General features: G+C 41.0%; 1 protein-coding gene across 4 annotated transcripts in view; it reads left to right on the forward strand.

Moving 5' to 3' along the window:
* The window catches only part of pard3bb (par-3 family cell polarity regulator beta b), a 192,851-nt gene that overhangs the window by 131,343 nt on the left and 45,503 nt on the right, over positions 1–16,005 (forward strand). For 3 of the 4 annotated variants that reach the window (XM_058617686.1, XM_058617662.1, XM_058617678.1), the window contains exon 23: positions 14,147–14,270. In XM_058617686.1, the coding sequence (XP_058473669.1) occupies positions 14,147–14,270 (124 nt within the window). The remainder of the gene's footprint in view (positions 1–14,146; positions 14,271–16,005) is intronic. The other variant, XM_058617671.1, reaches the window with a different exon arrangement.

Below are 16,005 nucleotides of genomic sequence, written 5' to 3' on the forward strand. Positions count from 1 at the left end.
TACTGTACTCGCACCTTTCATGTGTGTTTCCACCCACTGCTGTAAAAGGAATATCAGGAGATCGTCATTTGTCGCTTCGTCCATCTATTATGGAAGCAATATTTGCTTCTTGAACTCAGTGGAGGAACGTTGTGGCTTCCTCATCAGGAACCAGTTTCAGTCATGCGATTTCAAATCGTCCTCATTTATAATTCACTGAATCGGTTTCCGTTGCATTTTCCCTTTTTATCAATATGCCATTGTTTTTTCCACACCTCTCTCCCAAAGCGTAGGAAATGTAGTGCAATATTTCATGAAGTTTTCCAAAAATCCAAAATGTGCATTAAAACAGGCTGATGGAAACCAATCTTGTGGCTTCTATAGACGATGAGGGAACCGGGGCAGGGAAACAAAGGTCTTGAGTGAAGGAGCTCTTAACTAGAATTAAAGTGGGGAGCAGGATTCCCTGCCAACTGTATGCATGCAAACGCACTCACATACAGTTCACACTGTCTCGCTCTCTCTCTCTCAACCAAATCCCATCTAATGCGCTCTCACACTTAAGTGCGTGTACAAAATGGAGGTAGTTCGGATGTCAAATACACACGTCTACACAGTCTGAGTCCATTTTCTGAAGTGACCACCTAAGCCTTGAATGAGTGCTGCCCTCAGCTTTCTTGAGTGGGTGCCCCTTCCCACCCTCGCCCATCCACCACCGCCTTACCCTTCCAAGTGCCCCTCGCAGGTTACCATAACAACCACAACCTCTAGCACTCCGCCAATTAGAAAACAATCAGCCTGGAGAGACTAGAGTGGGGTAAGCTTGAGAGAGAGACACGGGGGGTGGAGTGCAGGAGTGCTGTGGCACATGAGTGAAAGCTAAGCTTGGAGAAAATAACGTAAAAAATAAAAAAATAAGAGGAAAGAACATGGGGGGAGGTATAGGGTGCAGTTGGTTAACATCAGGGAGAGCGCACAGCTCCTCGTTACCTCAGACGGCAAACTATACGAGTATTATATATACACACCTGTGGTCACTTTGGAACTAATAGTGTGCTGGTATTACATGCTGTACTCTACTGAGATAAATTGAATGTTTTTAGATTCAAAACAATGGCAGACCATCAGATGCTGTGATCCGTGGTAAGTTCAGTTGTCGTATTAAGCTAAATAAACCTCTGCCGAGTCAATAATGCCATGGTTTGTGTTGCCATTTATTGAAAAGACAATTTTTCCCTAATCTGCCCCCCGTATACACACACACACACACATTGTAGCTCTAGTTGTGTTTGTTTTGGGTTCGCTCAACTAAAGAGGATAAACATGTTGGAAGTGATTTTGCCATTGGCTTTTATTCATCCCGCCATCTGCCGCTGCGAAAGATCCCTGAAAAACTTTTGTGCCGTTTGTGCCTCTTCCTGCTTTCATCATCATGCAGTAATACCCTTTCCGTCTGTTGAGCAATCTTTGCACATTCCTCTGCGACCAATTTTAAAAAACGCCGCGTGGTAGCTGGTGCTGCTTTACCGCGGCATTTATGCCGCGTCTCCCGACGTCGGGCTGCTTAACTGTTACGTAAAAAGCTGTCGAATCTGCACAGCGGTGACGTTAATCTGTTATTGTACCGTTTAAGCACACGAGCGGGAACATCACACACTTCCAGCATGTGTGTGTTAAGAGTAAAATGGACTGGTACAACGGAGACAAAGAGAGAGAGACATCCAGGGAGTACGTACGGGAAAGAGAGATGAGCATTTAGCTTTGCTTGGCCAGTCACTGGAGAGGCTTACGTCTCTCTATGTTAATTAATCAGACAGTGTTTCAGCTTATTGAGTGTCACACACACACATACAGGCTTTCTCTGTTAAACACACACACACACGCTGTGCAGGAGTTGTTTTCCACTTCACTTTCTTTTTGCAGGTAATTAGTCAAGACTGGGTGGGGCCTTTGTGTGTGTGCACATTATGGTCTGTATCTTTGCTCGCATGGTGTAGGTACATGATGTTGGCACTAATAACCATTAAAGCTAATGATATAAGTAATGAAGAAAGGTCGTTAGTGCATGAACAATTAAGCTTACATAAACCTATAATGCTTTAAAAACACGGTACTGCAGGAGCAGCAATTTTCTCCTCTAATCTGTTATGCGCACGTCAAATAAAGTTCTGTTATGCAGTTACATTTCCACATACAAGTTTCCACATGCATACTAATGTGTTTTTTTGACCTAGAAATTACCAAAAAAATAACAGAGTTGTTTATTTGTTCGCGGGAAGATTAAAGTGAACTCTGCTTGGGTTCACGGTGATTAAATTCATTCAGCTCGGTGTCAATAAGGCCGTTAATATGAAGTCAGTGTGGATACAAAGGATGATCTTAAAGGGCCACTTCACCCAAAGAATATACTGTTTGTTTGTTTTACTGATTTAGTCTTAGGTTAGTAGGGTTAGGGTTAAAAATGGGATTTAAAAAAAATAAGTCAAAGTCACTTCTTTCAAAGGAAGTACAAGCCTTACACTTCTCTTCACTGTGCCTCAACAGGTCAAATTTTATCCAACTCTGTAAAAGAATGTAAATTAAACAAACACAGCAGCATCATAATTCATTCTTCACTAGACCAAGTGGGGAAAAAAGTGGGTGAAACAGTCCTTTAAAATGACTAAATTTTTAGAAGGACTAAAAGGACTAGAATAATAGAAGGAATGACAACAAAACTCATAAAACAACTGCTTAATGAGCTCAAATGTCTTAAGGTTTACAAATGATAAATAAACCCCCTAAATTAAAGTATTTCAAAGTTGTGTCTGCAATGTCAACAGCTGCTCACATTGTTTGTTGGTTAATGTACTTTGTCACTTGTTAGAATTCACAGTTTATATATTCTTTATTCACATTAGATATAACAAATACAGTAGGTGCATCATTTCCGGTAGTTGAGTGTTAAAAGGAAAACAACTGATATTGACTGATGGCTCTTTACAACTTTTCCACATTACCAATAACGTTTGCACACTGCATTATTGTGCACTTTAATGTATGCAATTTAGAAAAGCGTCAAAAGGTGAGGTTAAGGTAAAATGCGTGTTCAATAGGACAAGCTGTGTGCAGGATTTTAATTAGCCTGTTGGTCACTGACACTACACAGAATGTCTTTAGTCTTTTTTGTATGTAAAGTTACATAAAGGCTTTCTCTTTGAATTCAGTCAAAAGATGTTTTAAGTGCTTCAGGCTGTATCTGGTTACACTAACCCCGCACGGAAGACGGGGTCAACTCGCGCGTTTGTTTACTCTATCGCAAATGCATTCCCGTTATGTCCGTCGTGTTGAGAGAGCGCGGACTCATTTTCTTCCCGCGTCTCCCTCTTGAAACGGGCTTCTGCTGATTTGTGTGTGTGTGTGTGTGTGTGTGTGTGTGTGTGTGTGCGCAGAATGTCTCCTCATAACTGAGAAATGTTTGCAGACACAGCTGCGAGCACAAAGCGCGGGTCATGAAATAAGTCAACCTCTAATAAGAGGAAAACAATGCAGTGGCACACTGTGTAGTGGTGGTGGTGGTGGTTCATACAGTGGAGTGTCCACATGAGACTTGCATGGTTAATTGACAGTAATGTAGCTTTGTATCTAGTCCACAGACAGATTTGGCCGATTTACAGCTCTTTTCTAATATGCATCAGGTGTTATAGACAACGTTATAGATACTCACGTGAAAAGCAGTGACGTGCGGTGAAGTTCACGACTGCTCTGGAGTCCAAATGTACAAATATATGAACCCAAAAATACAAGCTTATATTTCAATGTTGACCTTAATTGAAACATTTAGTTTCTGCCTCATCCCTGTGCATTGTCACTCAGCTTTATGGCCGATCAGAAAGACTAAATAGGCCACACACACATGCATTTAATATATTAGACCACATGTGTCAAACTGGTGGCCCTCCAATCAATTACATGCGGCCTGCCCACCACTGTGTGAGGTGATGGAATAGAGACAGAATATAAGACTAAATGTATTTGCAATATTTTTATAGTAGTAATAAGACATTTGGTTGTAATCATTGCTTTATTAAATGTATTACACTCAACATGAAATTACATATATTTAAACTGTTTTAATCACAATTATCCTCATCATTATTTGCTATATTTTCAATTTAATTCTCCGTTTTTGTGCAGCATAAATATGTTTTTATTGTGAATAATTTTATATCAAAACAGGCACTTTTACTTTCCAATTCTGTCTAATATCATAATGAATATCTTATATGCCCACAGGCTACTAAATAGTTGTTTTTTCCACTTTTTTTCAGCTCGACTCGGTCGTCACAGCACGGCTGCACTGATGACTGGTACCAATGTTGGGCATAGTAGTTATTTTCAGTGTACTGAATCATTAGAATCAGTTATTTAAAAAGATGAGTTCAGTACTTCCTGCATGAATGTAGCTCAGATTCAGAATACGGTGGACGGAGTTCTTCCATTCTGTCGCTAAATACACCAGACTCCTCTGTTAAATATTGAGATTTTAGACATTCCCTTGCTAAATGTTGGAAATTAACGCATGTTTTCAGGATTTTATTAAGTCTTAGTAGGAGGATTAGTATAGAGGGGAAGTGATGATAGAGAAACTGAAATGGAAAAGATGTGTGGAAGGCCATGGTTGGATGGTAAAAGGAGAAAGTAGTGGGAGGAAGTGCTAAAGAAAAGAGGAGATTTAATTGTTTGAGCAGGAGAAAAAGCATTCAGACCAGTGAAAATGAAATGACAAAGGTGAGGAAAAAGAAGCGAGGAATGACCGTGTTTGGGGTTTTTTTTTTGAGCTAAAACAATTAAGTGAACAGGATTATTTGGAGATCTAATATTTTGTGAGCAAAAAAAAAGAAGCGTGAATGAAGCCACATAGTTGCAGGAATGCGTAAAGAACGGTTAGCAAGGGATTTAGAGGTGAAGAGAGGCTAAGTGGGTGTTTTTGGGATAATTCAGTTGACAAAATGTGGAATGAGGTGGATGGAATGAGGACATGGTGGGACAATACGGAGGGAGGGAGGGGTCAGTGAGTGTCTGGAGCTGAAAGGACACAGAACAGCAGCAAAAAAAGAAAAGAACTTAGATACTGAGAGTAAAACACGTGAAGTGGACTGAAAAATAGGAATGAGAAGAGGTGGAGAGGGGGGAACAGAGTGTGTGTTTTTCCGGACTCAAAACACACGATTCAGCCGGGCTAATAAAGAAAAGCTCTCAAGAGGCACTTGTCTGTTCCATCCCTTCCTCCCCCTTGCTCTCCTTCCGCCCATAGACTCTTTGTAGGTCTCTCTCTCTGCCCGTGTTGCATTCTCTACCTCTTGTTTACGATTTCCGCCTCTTGTATTTGCACAAGTAGTTCTCAATGAAAAATAGATTCCATGTTAAGGACATCCGGCTGTGATGGAGCACGTACGTGGTTAAAGGACACATGGGCACACACATACAGTATATACATACACATGACCACACTGGAGGTTCTAGGACAAAGGATGTTTGCTAAGCTCACTCTTACTTCTTTTATTTTTCCATCTATACCTGTAGCAGACATCCTTTAACCCTTAGAGCATTTAAGCTGCTTTTGTCCATTACTATCTTAAAACATATATATATATGTAACTTATATCCTTTTTTGCAGCACAACCAATAGGCAATATGATGAAATTATTCTATTTCCCCATTTTCAGCAACTATAAAAACACACCTGGGTTAAAAAAAATACTAATTTACTTTTAAATCAAATTGAATTAACATTTCGAAGTTGGCTTGGCTCGTTTTTAATGAACAAAAATAGAAGAAACACAGTCTGTTTTGTGACCTCTGCTGCAGTATCACTACTCCACTATTACTCTTTTTTTTGTTTTTTTAAGTATGCGATATAGAATTAATCATAACTTTGACTTAACAACACATACTGTAAGCCTGTAAAGCCTGGAGCCCCCAGGATGTCCATATAAGGAGTTGTGTATTATTCCCACAGCAATTTACTAGGCGTGCACCTGTGGCACAGCAGGGATTATATATATTTTAGATGTTTTAGTCTAGTTTTAGTTGAATCATGTATTTGTTTGTATTATTTAAATGTTTCTCTATCGTCCCATCTATTAAGGTTTAAATTTGACAGCGAGACATTACACTTGGACTTATTATCTTCTTGCATGTCGACTGGTATTTTGATTTTTAAAGCGTTGGTGGTTTTATTTCAGTTTGAACTACATTGTAAGCTTATAAAATAGCGTTTGTGTGTGCGCGTAAATGTGGCGTCAGGTTGGTTGTGTATCTCTTCTCTTTCTTCCTAGTCTTGTGATTTCTGCTGCTTTCCTCGCGTGTCCTCCTCCTCTTTGGTGTTGACCAGCCTCACCTCCGTACCTCTCAAAGACATGAGTCTGATTCGATCATCATACTTTCTTGTCGTATCCACCTTATTTTTTATTCACTTAACCTCTTGTCTTCTCTTTCTCCTTCACTGTATCGTGTAAATGTTTTTCTGATGCCGTCTGTAGCTCGTGTCTTTGACAGACATTTTAACAAATGGGCCTCCCGACCCACACAAGGCTGTTCAAGTCAAAGGGGGGAACGTTGAGCCTGACAGTCTGCGTCCATGAATCTGTGCCAGCCAGTTGACCACCTGTAGTGCTGCCTTTTTATCTGCCTGTCACTAACACACACACTGCCTGTCTACTAAAGGTTATGCTAAACATATTTCAGTTAATACACTATGAACACAGAGAGGGAGATTGTGACTGTCGGGACGACGCCGCCGCGATGCCAGGCGCCTTTGCCACCGTGAGTGTATCTTTGCACACGCAGGCATCTAGACAGCTAGTCTGATTAATGTCATGGCAGTTGATTGGAGCGCTAATTACTCCCCGTGCTACGACGGCGCCGCTGAAAGAGCAGTGTCATATCCTGTCAGCCGCTCTTTGAAAACACGTGTCACTTCCTGTTAGCCCGTGGAGGAGAAGAGTGCAGCAGAGCAAGCGCGTACATGTGTCCACGCCACGTACACAGCAGCGTCGCATTGCCAGGCTCTCCCTCCTCTTCTGCCCCTTTCTTTTCCTCTCTTTCACCCCCACCCCCCCCCCAGGTACACCTACCATAACCAGAGATCTTTTGTTGTCAAACTTTGTTAGTGGAGACGTCAGCTTATTAGAGCAAATAGCAGAAGCGGGGGGGGGGGGAGATTAGCAGGAGGACGATGATGAAGGGAGAGATGAGGGGAGGCGGAGTATGGTGGAGATGATCAGATGAAGAAGAGATTAAGACGGAGATGATGGGTGTCACAGTAAGGGATGGAGATGACAGCTGAGATGACCGCAGAGTACGGAGGGTGGGACGAGGTTAGTGAGCAAAGAGGGAAAGTAACGGTGATGTGAAATTTGACTGCTTTAAAGGATTCGCAGTGAAAGAGAAGGAGAGGGGAAAGTGAGGACATTATAAAATTGTCCAATTTACTCGATACATTAATGTAAAGAGAGTTTCTATCCGTGTCACACGGTGATGGAAAAATGACTCATCCTGAGGAAATTGTTTTTGTTTCTCGCGTGTGTGTGCGTGTGTGCGTGCGCGAGCAGCCAAGTAAAACAGAGATACAAGACACCGAGATAATGTATCGACCAGCGTCCTTTGCTGTGGTCTGCTAACGATCCTCCTCTCTACAACTGGACACCAGGGAGAACACACACACACACACACACACATACACAGAGTCCAGCAGGCATTTGTGGACGTGTGGAAAGAAAAAAAGACAACTACAACTCCTTTTTTCGTCATCATCTGTCAATATTAAGCTTCGTTTCCGACATTGTTCTCCCCGACTGTTATCGAATCAGGGTTCTGAGGCCCGTCAGTGCCGAGAGATGACACTGGTCTAAAAATAAGGTTTTTTTTTTTTTTGTCAAATAGCGGAAATAATTTGAATGATTAGAGTCCAGCGATCATGTATCCCTGACTGAAAGTGTTCTAGTACGTCTCATTTGAATAGGAAGTCCACGTCCATTCACTGTCACGCTGAAAAGGGTGAGACACTCCGCCGCAACGCTGACATTTGTGAGGCTTCAAAGAGCAGTTATTGTTCGCCGCATTGATCGACGTCAGCGGGACGCAAAGTCACACACGTCCCTCTACTTTCTTGGGGGGGAAAAAAAGGGCGAAGGAGCCATTTGTGTATACGGCGTATATCATTCATCGCTCGAGCTTCTCAAATCAATTGCAGTTAATGTTTCCATGCGTTATTGATTTCTCCCAAATGGCTATCGTGACTTTGTGTTTGTGCTAATGAAAGGGAATCTGACTTTACCACTTAACTTTTATTTTTTCAGAAGGTCAACAGCTATGTCAGATTATTTTTTTATATATGCTTTCAAAGGCGTAGTATAAGTGTGTGTGTGTGTGTGTGTGTGTGTGTGTGTGTGTGTGAACACGCGTGTGCTGCTGTGTGTGCATTATTGGTCATTTCATTCCAGATTTATGAAACCTTTTAGTTCAAAGTCGTCTGTCAGGGAACATTAAAAACATTTACGTGACCTTTCCGCCGTCTGTCTTTTATTAGATTTATCTTTTCATCTGTCACTGTCCTTTTTTTTTTTTTTTGTCTATAACCCTAATTGATTTTTTTTCTGATGGAGGGAAAATGCCAATAGATCTTCAGGTGCATGTGACAAATAATTAGGTTCCACTGTAGATACGGACACTGTCATTGGTAATGGATTTGTCACACCGCTGCATGGGTTTTAATTATTAATGATCGCCCTAAAGTCCACTATAGGCTGATGAAACCATTCCAAGGTGTTTACATTCAACACAAGCATTTGAAATGAAACATATTCCTCACCGTGTCGTAGCTGTACATAGTTAATCTTATCCGGGAATTGATAATGTTATTAGAGGAATATGACATATCACACATTATGTCATTAAAGATTAATGTCAAATATGCGTGACCTATGAACACATGTCACGCTTTCACCCTGCCCTCAGGTTTCTGCTTTTCAGATTACAGAATTGACACGCAGGTCTGAAACAAGCGCGGAAAAACAGGTGGAACGCCGCAGCTCCTGTGTAAATATTTATTGGGTTTAATGACGAGATGGTATTTCTTTTACCGCGGACATTGATATATTTAAGGGTGTGTTAAAAATGGAACAGAACGTCTTTATTATTAATGGCGGCGTTATTAACAGCTATGTCAAGTTTCTGGGTCTGATTTTAAACATTTATGGGATTATTATTGGTGTGACAGAGCAAAAGCACGAGATTGATCTCCCTCTGTGTGTGTGTGTGTGTGTGTGTGTGCATGCACTTCACTTACAGGCCCTAAGAAATAGAGAAAGAGGAGAATATGAGTTGTAAAATATGGTCTGAAAATATGATTATTTTAGGTTTCACAATCAAAATGTAATATTTAAAGTATCACACACACACAACACTATACTATTTGGCTTGTTACCATATGAACCAGTCACAGTTTTCTTTTGTTACTACAGTGGTAGATTAAAGGTGAAGCCTTATTTTTCCAAAAACATCAATAACTTTCTCTATTTTCCCGATATGTGATAATGGAAATGTTTGCATACAAACTATTTGTGTGTCTGTGTGTGTGTTTCATCATATTTATTTCTTTTTTAGGCCACCCTCTAGCTTTTATAGGGGTCATAAATTGCATAAAGTAACCTGTGTGTGTGTGTGTGTACTTGGGAGTGGATTTTAATTGTGCCTGTGTCTGTGTGCTTAAAATGAATAGTGTGTATATTTTACTGCCCTATTCTCCCAGGCCCTCTGTCATTAAAACAAAGCAGAGGGTAAGGGCGTTGCTTTTGTGTGTGTGTGTGTGTATGAGAGGAAGCATACTTACATGAGTTGTGTATCACCCAGGCCTCCCTGTGACACAAATCACTTTTATAGTGAGGCATGCAACTGCAAAGAATAACAGCTAAGCTAGGATACGGCGGAGTAAAAGCATCATAGATTAGAGTAAAGAAATCCCACAAATGTTACCTCGGGACAATAAAACAGTTTTGAGCTGTATTATGTGTTTGGCATAATGCATCACTTTCTGGGATTTTTGCTGTTGGGCTTAGTCAAACAAAACAGTCAGACCTGACAGAGGGAGCATCTGTGTCTGTATACAGCTGCAGCACAGGGATGGGCAGGGTCAAGGAGTATTTATCCTGTCAAACAGTCGCAAACGTCACTGCTAGTTTCCAGTGGACGTCGTTCTCATTTTCATGCCCAGTGTCCATGTTGTGCTGGTCACAAACGCTCCCTACAGAGCATCCGTGGCTGTGTTGGTCTTTAAATGAAGTGTAGTCAACCTTGTTGGCACAAGCCATTGCACATCTGTGCCATTGACCAACAAAATTCTGGTCTAAAGTCAATGGTGCAGTATTTTCATGCCTAATTAAATGGCTCATTATGCTGTGTTTCCATCGTGGTAGGGTTTAGTTTGGTACAGTACTGTGCGGTTTGGAAATGAAAAGCCCTGGTCTAGCGCTATCCAGACCATACCGTACCATTTTACTCTGGTACCCCGGGAGGATGGAATGGTTAGGACCAGTTATTTTGATGCTATTCCTAATGGAATGCAAAAAAAAAAATCATAAAGTACCAAACTGAACTGTTCCACTTGGTGGAAACACATCTTAAGATGCGCCTGCATAAGCAAGTTCACAAACCACGGACACTCAGCTTGTTAAAACACAGAGATGCACTTCCCCATCAGTTAAATGCAGGTTGTACTGTATGTTGTTGCAGTTCCTTATCTTGTGCAGAGGTTCTGCCTCTTCTTCACCTCCATTAAACTGTTCCATTTGCCATGATGTAAAACAAATCAGTTCCTGTGTGTGTGCAGCACAGTAAACTGCTGGATGACATGATGTTTAAACAGTGCCATACTGAGAAACACAGAGAGTTATACAGAGCTGAAAGGCAGTGGTTTGAATCTAACGCACATTTGTTCATATTTAAAAGTGATGCATTACTGTTTTAATTGAAAAGGAAATGCTGAGATAAAACGTCCAGCGTATCAAATTTCTGCCACGAGAAATGGAACGTAATAGTCACGAGACGCGACAATCACGTCAGCCGAAATCACATAGCTTCACGTTACAGTCTCCAGCTGCATATTCATCACTGAACAACCACAATTCCCCCCTTTCCAACATGCTGTAAATGTTATATGCTCCCGACGGATAACTCGTATCACTGAAGTATTTTCTGTAACATCAATGGGAGGAAATTTACTTCCAGAACTACAGTCACGGGCAGTCGCTTTAATGCTCTAATGGTTGTGATCTGAAACTTTCCCGCGACATGCCACCAAATCCTGCTCTTCTAAGCCGAGCGAGTGACAAACCAATCAGCACAAAAAATGTGTCTTTCATCATCTCGAGTTACAGTTCACTGTGCTGCAAATCTTTACTGAGTAGACGGCGTGTGTTGCTGCTGCTGACACAGCTCTCTATCTCTCTATAGAGCAGAAACACACACACACACACACACACTAGATTGTGTTTCACCTCAGTGCAAGTCCTCGATATCGCACGGACTGTAAATAAATGCAGCTTCTCTCGCCATCTACTATGTGACTCTTGTACCTCAGGTGGATTTTAAATGGGAAGGAGAGAGCGGTTGGTAAAGCGTGCCGTAGAATCGTGGTGTTTGTATTCAGCTTTTAGAAAAATGTTTGTTTTCTGAAACATGAAGGAAGGAGCAGATGAGGTAGATCAGTGTGATTGGTGATGTGGGAGCTCATAATGTATTTTTAGAGGTGTGGATGTTACACACTCACCCGCCAGCCTTCTGGGTATAAGGCTTTAGCGAGAGGAGGTGGCGTGAATGACGAAAACTAACCAGAGAACAGATGGAAAAAAGGGGGTAAAGAGGAAAAAGAAGTTGAGTTTATGTTTGGGAAACTTGAAATTTGGAATTTGTCTGTCAGCAGGGTAATTTGAAAAACAATTTTTTGAGATGGGGATGTAGGTCAGGGAGGAAATGATGAATTTTTGGATGTGATCAGGATACACAGTCAGTGTTTAACCTTGTGAGATTGGGGGAGTGTATTGATACTGTGGGAAACGACGCAGCCTTGGTGGAGGTTTGCACTCCTTAAGTGCTTTCCCGTGTGTATCATTGAGCTTATACAAAGCTTCGTAGAGTGTAAATGATGTATTATACAACTTACCACGGATTTGCACCCTACCACGTCTCCTCGCAAACCTGCTAGTCTCCGGGAAACGCGCCACGTCATGGTCTATCATGTTGCTAATCCTGTGGTTACATGGTTACTGGTATGTAATGTGATGGAATTCAGGTTTTTACCCAATCCACCATCATCATTGCTGTGGAATGTCTCTGCTTCTGGATGGCTGGACATAGACTCAAGCTAATGTGTTTGTGTGGGCTGTATGTACAGTATAGACACGGAATCACCGAAAACAAAGGCATGAGTGTCCCAAACACTTATAATACTACATCAGTCTGTGTCGTCTATTTAACACTTAAAGGAATACTTCACCAATTTGCATTTAGCTTTGTATTACTAGAATAGGGGTAGTATTTTTGAAAAAGTCGAGACTCGGTCCGAGACGTGGTCCGAGCCTTGAAACTCCAATGCTAATTCCGTACTATTTAGACCCACTCGTAGGAGGACGGGACCTCATTCCCAGCATGTAAACAGTGTCCGCCATCTTTGCTAACAGTTACGCTAACAGGACCAAGTGTCACTGGTGGACACGTAACAAAGAAAAGAATGAAGGTATTTCTCGACTCTTCGACACAATTTTTCAAAAATACCGCCACTATTCTAGTAATACAAAGCTAAATGCTAATGTTAATGCTAAGTATTCCTTTAAGCTAATCTGTTTATGTGGGCTGTAAGACGCTGAACCACCGAAACAAAGACATGAGTGTCCCTAACACTATCAATGGTACATCAGACTGCCTATCTACACCTGCTCAAATCTACAATATTGTAAGAATATGATCACTTTCTGGCAGGAAACTGAAGTTTACCAACCTCTCTCTCTCCCTGCACCAAAGTCCATAGAGAAAATGAGCATTTATACATCACAACACACAGTAGTTGTAAATCCTCTGCTGCCACCAGCAGCTCCTGTGTCACCTCAAACTATAAAAACACATATTTTTCACTATGGACTTTAGTGCAGTAAAGTGATTGGTTTGCAAAATTAAGTTACCAGCCCCCCCCAAAAAAAGGCCGTATAACTGTGAGATAAATTAGGTGAGCTTTCTGTCAAGTGGCTAAATTCCCTTTAATTTATTTGTGCAGTCTTCACCCATTTCCACCCCAAATCCTTGTTGATGATGCAATATCCCACACTGTAGCCTGTGGGTTACCAAAGACCCACTCTAGAGTGTAACTATCGATGATTTTTACACAGTTTATTTTCTCCCACAGCGTGAAATGCAATTACACTAGAGTTACTGTGGAGTCATGAGTTAGATTTTCGCTTGGATTTGTACTTTTACAGAAACATTTATCCCCACAAGCCTAAAGCTGAAGTATATTCATGTCACATAATAGGCGACATGCTTAGTATTGGTAATGCAACACTGTCGAGTGACCTCTCAGTAGGCACATAGTACAGAAAGCCGTGGAGAGAAGGCAGAGTGGGCTGCCGATTTTTAAGACTTTTCATAAATCCTGATACTACGTTGATGTGTTTTTCCTCCTTCCACCAACTTGGTCCATGAAATATCACACCGCAGTTCTAATGGTGCATAAGGGAGCATATGTGTGTGATATGGCTTCCCATATTTCCATTATGTGTGGGTGAGTGGATGTGTGTGTGTGTGTGTGTGTGTGTGTGTGTACAGTGTATGTGCATGACTCACAAGGGTGCCCAGGGTTCAGCATTGTTGATGTGCCACGTTTCCTCGGTTGACGGAGAGAGAGAATATTCACAGGATGATTGATGTTTTTGTTTTCTTGAGTAAAAAAAGAACAATATGTTAAAACACATATATGTGTGTGTGTGTGTGTGTGTAGGCTTAAGCGATTAAGTTATGTGTGTTTGATCTCTTACGTTAAAATCAGTGTCATCGTTTTTTTTTTCTGCTGTCAATTAACACAGCCACATATTTTGTTTCTGAAGAGCTTTTGTTTTTCCTGTCCGTGTGTGTGCAGCAGCAGTGTAGACAGGATCCAGCAGCTAAGACGAGAGTACCAGCAGGCAAGGAGAGAAGGAATCGTTCCGCCCTACGAAGAGCTGGACCCACGACGCCGAGGGCACGAACCCGACCCGCACAGAGTAAGCCGCTCAAACACACGCCGACATAACTATACATTTAAAAAAGCTGAACAGCATTTTATTGTCTTAACCCACAGAGCATTTAGGCTGCTTTTCTCTATCACTATGTTAAAACATTAACACACCTGAGAAAAAAGTACTCAAAATGTTTAAAATCGGATTGAATTTGTGAAATTTGGAAATACGTCACAGTGCAAAGTTCATTTGACTCAAAAAGAAAAGAAAAACACATCTGTTTTGTGACTTCTGCACAATTATTGCTACTTTATATCACTATTAAAAATGCGATATAAAATTAATCATAACTTTGACTCAACACATGAGAAGACGTAAAAAACCAAATTTTTTAAAGCCTAAATATGTGACCTGTTAACACACACCTGTATAATAATGTGTGGATGTGTGCCCTTATCAATACTAGTGTGTATGAACAGAATATGAGTGATTGCTGCTTTTACTGCATCTGTCGAGAGATCCGTTGCTAGTTGCATTCAACTGATGGGACTGATGTGATCTGCTTTACATTGAAGATGGAGGTGAACAGAGGATTTTGCATCCTACAGATACTGCTCATCATATTCATATTCACAGCCTCACAGATTCTCGTCTGAGTCATGCTGCAGAGAAGCCGCACTACACGTCTGCGGTGCAGTTATATCAGTAAATATTCATTGTGCTAATGAGAAATCACCTCCCACACTGGGACCAGGTGTCATGCCTTTATTTTTCTCTGCAGCTCTTGTTAACCAAGTGTAAGCGCTGCTATCATAAACATGCGGTTAGGTATCAGATTTTTTATTAATTCATAGTTGTTTTTCTCTGACGCTAGAGATGTGGAATAGATGGAGACTGGATTTGCAAACTTGATTGCTTGTAGCACGACAAAGATTCATTATGGAAAACAACAAACAAAACAAACTTTTCCCATCAATAAATGATTTCCTGAGTCATCAAAGACAGCAGAGCGGTGACACAGCATCCAGGCGTGTTGCAGCAGGGAACTGTTAAGGACTAACATTACACGGAGAAAAAAATGATATCAAACATTATTTTACCTCCAAATTGAAAACATCTGTGCGCCTGAGCAGTTGGTATGAATCACAGCTATTGAACCATATCAATAGCCCTGAAACATTAAATGCTTTTTAACTCATCACCCTCTCGAGTGCCTCAGATGTTTTCAACTCGTCTGTGATTTTCTGGATCCTCACACTGAAGAGCACCACAGGGACATTGTTTGCCACACCAGAGTAGCACTCCTCGGCTTTTGACGGATTATTTTTCCCGCAACAAAAACTGAAACTTATTTATTAATGAAAAATTGTTGTCACAATTAAAAAGGGACACCTTGACAGTTCTTCATATTTCCTCCTGCTTGCATGGTCTCTTGTTATTCAGAAACATCTTTTAAAACAAAACACAAATATTACTATAGCATTAGTTTTTGACTTTATGATTTAAAAACTTCAACTATTTGTTAGAAAAACTCCCCTGTGACTTGGTTCTGCCTTTGTGACGACCATGTTTCACGACCGTGCTGCTGCTCCTTTTCTGTTAGTTCTGTTATTTCTGGGCATTTGTATTTCATGCCTAAAGTCTAGACTTGTACATATTTGACTAGATCAGTTCTTATTGTTTACACAGAGTTGGTGCCAGTTTATTCATAGAAAATACTTACTTGTCACTCAACTTGAGTCCATTTATAAGAAAACAGTCTGGGACAAAGAGCTGATGT

Source organism: Solea solea, chromosome 2, assembly GCF_958295425.1.
Source record: "Solea solea chromosome 2, fSolSol10.1, whole genome shotgun sequence".
NCBI lineage: Eukaryota > Metazoa > Chordata > Actinopteri > Pleuronectiformes > Soleidae > Solea > Solea solea.